Source organism: Geospiza fortis, unplaced genomic scaffold (genome assembly GCF_000277835.1).
Source record: "Geospiza fortis unplaced genomic scaffold, GeoFor_1.0 scaffold452, whole genome shotgun sequence".
In the NCBI taxonomy this organism is placed as follows: domain Eukaryota; kingdom Metazoa; phylum Chordata; class Aves; order Passeriformes; family Thraupidae; genus Geospiza; species Geospiza fortis.
In genome coordinates, this window is record NW_005054369.1 from 641,199 (window position 1) to 646,907 (window position 5,709).

Below are 5,709 nucleotides of genomic sequence, written 5' to 3' on the forward strand. Positions count from 1 at the left end.
CTTGCCCTTCTCTGACGGATTCTGGCAATGGGATAAGATCTCTCTGCCCGTGCCTGGGCTCTGCTCTTTTCCTCAGGGAACTTCTCCTGCGGTGGCTTACTTCAGGGATTGTCTGGGACCCTCCAGAGCCCGGGATACCCCAACTCCTACCCCGACAACTCCTACTGCGTGTGGCGCATCCGGCTGCGGGACCCGGCCCGCAGGATCCAGCTCCAGTTTACGGACGTGGAGTGAGTCCAGATGGGCTCTGGGGTGGCTTTGTCCCCACTGTGAAACCTTGGCAGCCTCTGCCCCAGCACTGGGGTGAGGTGGGAATGGGGCCAGGCTGCTGGGCCCTGCAGCTGTGCTCAGACAGATCCTCCTCTTATAGTAGAAACAGGCGATCCCCCAGCCAGGGGATAATGTGCTCTGATTCCATGATTCAGAATGCTGAACAAATTGCTTTATGAAAACTGTACTATATTACACTAATTCTATATTATAACTATACTAAAGAAAAACCCGTGACTGTCTGAGACAGTCAGGACACAGCTTTGAGTGATTTGAGTGTTTTGAGTGATTTGGCTAATCACTCAAAACAACTTTCACCCATGTCCAATTAACCAAACCACTTTGAGTGAACAATCCCATAACACATTCCACATGTGCAAAAACAGGAGCAGTGAATAGAGATAAAAATTGTTTTCTCTTCTCCTCTGAGGTTCTCACTGCCTTCCCCAGGAAAAATCCTTGGGGATTTTGTGCCCGCTGCTGTTGCTACAGAGGAAGACACGGCACAAAGCACCAAGACTCCATCAGAAGGGTGTATAAGAGAGATTTACTAGAGCAACATGTTGCTTTTATGGTTTTTCAAGATATTTACATTCACTTATCATACACATTCACTGCCCATTGGTCATAAGAAAGAAACAAAGTTCTCAATAGGTGAACAAGGAGCCACGTCATTCTGTGACCCAGCTAGAGTCTGTATCTTTTAACTTTCTCCCTTTCATCACATTGTCATGGTGATTCTTGGGGTCTCTAGCTGCTCAGAGTGACCCTGAGATGTGTTAGAAAGTCTCGTTTACCAGCCTGGTGGTTGAAGAAGGAGTCAGAGCTCTTCAGTTCTCGTTCTCAAGGTTGTTTATTGTTCCTTATCTATAAAATTCTTTCTCCTGTCCAGCTGAGGTCCGCTCAGCAGGACAGACAGAGGCACTCTGCCTGCTCCCAGGGCAGTGTTATCTTTTTATACTAAAAACTATGTGTACAATGATTACAATTACTTTCTAATACCTATCACCTATGTTAGACAGTGAGCTTCTGCTCTAAACCAATCCAAAAGTGCCAACATCACAGCAGAAGATGGAGGCAAAGAAGAAGAAGAAGGAGAAAGGCTGGGCACGTCCAGATCCCTCCATCTTGACCCCTGAACCCCCATTCTGAACACCCCAAAAATCTATTTTTCACCCTGTTATAAATTCACTATCATTCTACTTAAACTGTCGTGGCTTGTAATTCTTCATATAGGGTTGGTAATTGTTTTTTCTAAGGGCTAAATCGAGGGCACAGGGGTCTTGGGCTCTGTGCCAAGGTCTGTGAGCCCCCTGGGCAGGGGCTCAAGTCCTCCAGGGCAGAGAGAGGAATTTCCTGACAGGTGACAACCTTGGTGTCTTCCTCAAGAGAGATACAGGGCTTTCCTTATCTCCAGAAAGCCTTCTCTGGCTCACAAGAACAGCGCAAAATGCCTTTTCCTACATGCTGCTCTTGGTGAGGAGAGCTGAGGCCACATTTTCTCCCTGCAGGCTGGAGGGCACCAGCTGCTCCTACGATGCCATCGAGGTGTTTGATGGAGGCTCCCCCCAGAGCTGGCTCCTGGGCCGTGTTTGCTGGAATGACCACCGTGTCTTCAACTCCTCCGGGAACCAGCTCACCGTCCTGTTCCGCAGCGACGGCAGCGTCACCAGGCGGGGCTTCCACGCCTACTACTCCTCGTTTCTTGCCTTCAATGCCACTGCGGGTAAGACTGGAGCTGTCCTTTACTCCTTGCTAGGGCAGGGGCTCAAGCTCAATCACAAAGACCTTCTGGTAGGTCTCAACATTTTGTGGGCACCCAGACCCTCTGGTCCCACTTAGAGGCATCCTGGCTCAAGGGTGTTTTTCAGGAGAGGATGGCCATGAAGCTACTGCCAGACACTGTTTCTCTGCCTGGTGGGCAGGAATGGGACTCTCTCCACCTCCCCCAGTGCTGCCACTGAGCTATCATCAATTTTCCTGCTCTGTGCTGTAGGCAGAGGAGCTGCTCAGCCCTGGCACACTCGTTGCTGCAGAGGCCAAAGGCTGCTTCTTGTTTTTCCAAAATAAAGGGAGCTGAAGTGCTCAGCCACAGTGCAGAGAACTCCTTTTGGCAGCTGAAGCTGGCTGCTGCTCTGTTTACAGTGCCAGGCTCCCTCTGAATGGCAGCAGCACTTTCTGATTGACCGTCCCCTCCTCCCAGTTTGGTGCCACCACAAACATGCTGAGGGTCCACTCCATCCCACCCTGCTCACCTTTAACAGAGGAGATCAAGGCCCTGCTGATGGGAGCTGTTTCATGTGCAGAACACCAGCTGCACCCTGGGCTGGTGGGTGGAAGGGGAGGGCTTGGAGCCACACAGGGACCCGCTGTGTGTCCAGGCAGTGATTGTGGGTCTGGTGTTGCAGTGTCCCTTCAGGAGCCCTTCTGGGGAGGGGTGACCCCCAGAGGGCTGTTTCTCTTAGGCAAAATGCTGAGTGTATTTTGTATTTTTTATCACCTGCTGCTCTCTCCCTACAGCTCCCAGTATTTCTACTGTGTCACCAACCCCAGGTAGGTTTGGAGGACTTGGGTAAGTCCATGAATTGGATATTTATCAACTTTTTTCTTTTGAAACAAAATTATTTTAGTTCTTTTCCTCCTCCCTTTGGTCATTAGCAATTGTAATAGGGGGTTCCTCTTTCAAGGAACAGCTGATCTCCCTAATTCCAGCCTCAAAACTGCCCAGTGCTGTGGAAAATATTTGTGTCCTGCTAGTGCAGGCACTGCAGATCAGCATTATAAAATCTATTCAGCATGGTTAGCATCTCCTAACCTGCATTCTGATGTATATGAATCTAACGGAGAGGCCACTGGAGCTGATTGAAGTCACTATCTCTACGTTTAGACACAAACTTCACACAGACGTAATCCAAACGCAACCCTAAAGGTGCATAAATACCTTTTTCCTCTTGTATTTTTCTCTGCAGAAGATTATTCTTGTGGTGGCTTGCTCTCCTCCTCATCTGGTACCTTACAGAGCCCGTTTTACCCCAGAAATTATCCAAACAATGCCAATTGCGTGTGGGAGATACAAGTAGAAAGCAACTTCCGTGTCACACTTACATTTACAGATATTCAGTAAGTAAGAATTTATTACTTGAGAAGATGAATGTAAGGGACTGACAACTTGGACTTACTAAGCAAAAACCTACTTGATTTCAAGGATCTTTATCAAAGCTTTTAGTATATCTGGAAAGGGAAAATGTGTTCATTTTTGCTTATTTAGTCAAAAACGTGGCTGGTATCTACTGAGACAGAAATTGGGAGCTGTAGATTCTGTTCCAAAGATTTGGCAGTCATACCAATCAAATGTATTCTTCTGCTATAAAGAGCTAATCTGACTAAAAACCCAAACCAACAAGCAAACAAAAACCAAAGAACATAAAAACGAAGCATAAAACTAAATAGTTACGTTGCTTGCCAGGATGGAAGGTGGCAGATGCCTCTCTGACTACGTGGAAATCTATGATGGGCCCCTGCACAGCTCTCCTCTCCTTGGGAAGATTTGTTCTGGTTATTACCCCACGTACACATCGTCCTCCAACCTGCTGAGCGTCCGCTTCCACAGCAACTCCCGACACACGTACAGAGGGTTTCAGGCCAACTATCACTCCACTCCTGCTGATGACAGCACCAGTAAGTTCACCTTTAAAGCAGAAACGTGCTTTTCAATTATTTTCTGGTTCGTTGGTTGTTAATCTTGTTAGTGTTTTAAATTAGACTTTTAAAATTTAAGTTAGATCTGTAGCGTTTTCGTGGAGGTTCAAGTCCATTGTTTGGATTCTGAGCTCCTTCTGCCATATCAGCTGTTTCTGCAAAAGATAGTGTTTGTTTAATCCACTGCTTACAACCTTTTTTGGTCACTTCACTGAGCCTGTAACATATTTTCTTTGCCATCCACTAGCACTGCTGTGTTTGCCAGACTACATGCATGTGGTGGTGAGCAGATACTTCCTTCAATCCCACGGATACTCTGCTTGGAACCTGACCCTGAATGACCCCTTTTGCACACCCAACATCACATCAAATTCTGTGACATTCGACATTCCGTACACTCGCTGTGGCACTGTCAGAGAGGTAGGACTGAACGTTTCAACAAAGTGGGCAAAAATGGGAAGATCTAAAAATTCAAACAAGAGAATTTGCTTTGAAAACCAGCACAAATTGAAAGCTACCTGGGATCTGCAGGGACTAGAATTGTCCTGGTGATTGTGGGTTGTCTCCCTCTCTCCTGAAGGATATTTGCACTTGCATTTCCTGCCTCTGCTAACAGAGCATTCCCTTACAGCCTGTTATCCATCTCCAAAGAAATAAACTGTGGAAGGATGCAAATACTTGGCATTTTCAAGGTCCCAGGCTGAGTGTGATAGCTACAAAGGTTTCAAAGCTTTCACTAAACATGACTAATGATGTTGTAGCCAGATTTCAGCTTAAATAATGTGCTGGACCTGAACCTTCACGTACTTAATGTTGTACAGGTTGTATTTAATTCTGTTATGTCTGCATTTATTGTGAGTAGTTTCCTAGGCCAAAATTGTAGGCACTGAATATCACTTGAAGATTACAGATTTTTATCTTGAGAACAGAAATTACTAGACTCAGACTTTTCCAAATCAGACTTTCTGGGAAATAATGTTTTTACAGAGCACATCGCTGTAAGAATACAGCAAAGTTCAGAATGTATAGTAGGGTACCCGAATATATGAATTGATTTTATATTTTATGTGCCAAACAGGGAAACAACGACACAATCAGCTATTCCAACATTATTAGAGGGTCCTCTTCTGGTACATTAATCACAAGAAATAGAAATCTTCTCTTGCATGTCAACTGCAAGATGCTCCAGAACACGTGGGCAAAAACGATGTACGTCGCAGACGACAACTTTGAAGTCAACGAAACTCAGTACGAGAGATACAATGTCACCCTCACATTTTATGACTCTTCAAGCTTCTCAAGGCCAGTGTATGACTCACCCTACCGTGTCGGCATCAACCAGAATTTGTTCCTGGAAGCTTCCCTGCACAGCTCTGACCCATCCCTGGAGTTATTTCTGGACACTTGTGTGGCATCTCCCACTCGCCACAATTTTACAACAAAATCCTATCCTATAATCGAGAATGGGTGAGTTCTTATGAATTGCAACTACAGATAAAACTGCCTTCAAATTCCTGCATCTCCTATTAATTTTTATTTTTTAATTTAATGGAATAGTGTGAATACAGCACACATTAATGACGGCTTCTAATTAATTAATGGACAAGAGCATTCAGGGTTTACTGGGAAAAGGGAGATGGATTGACCCAAAATATAACACACACACCACAGCTTAAAATAACAAGTAGATTAAATGGCTATGGCCAATTCACAGTGGATTATTATTATTATTATTATTAT

General features: G+C 45.3%; 1 protein-coding gene across 1 annotated transcript in view; it reads left to right on the plus strand.

Moving 5' to 3' along the window:
- Window positions 1-2,147: 2,147 nt before the first annotated feature.
- The window catches only part of LOC102043307 (deleted in malignant brain tumors 1 protein), a 4,187-nt gene continuing 625 nt past the window's right edge, over window positions 2,148-5,709 (plus strand). The window contains exons 1-5 of the mRNA XM_031059880.1: window positions 2,148-2,187; window positions 3,240-3,390; window positions 3,737-3,948; window positions 4,217-4,389; window positions 5,048-5,436. Coding sequence (XP_030915740.1) covers window positions 2,148-2,187; window positions 3,240-3,390; window positions 3,737-3,948; window positions 4,217-4,389; window positions 5,048-5,436 — 965 coding nt within the window. The remainder of the gene's footprint in view (window positions 2,188-3,239; window positions 3,391-3,736; window positions 3,949-4,216; window positions 4,390-5,047; window positions 5,437-5,709) is intronic.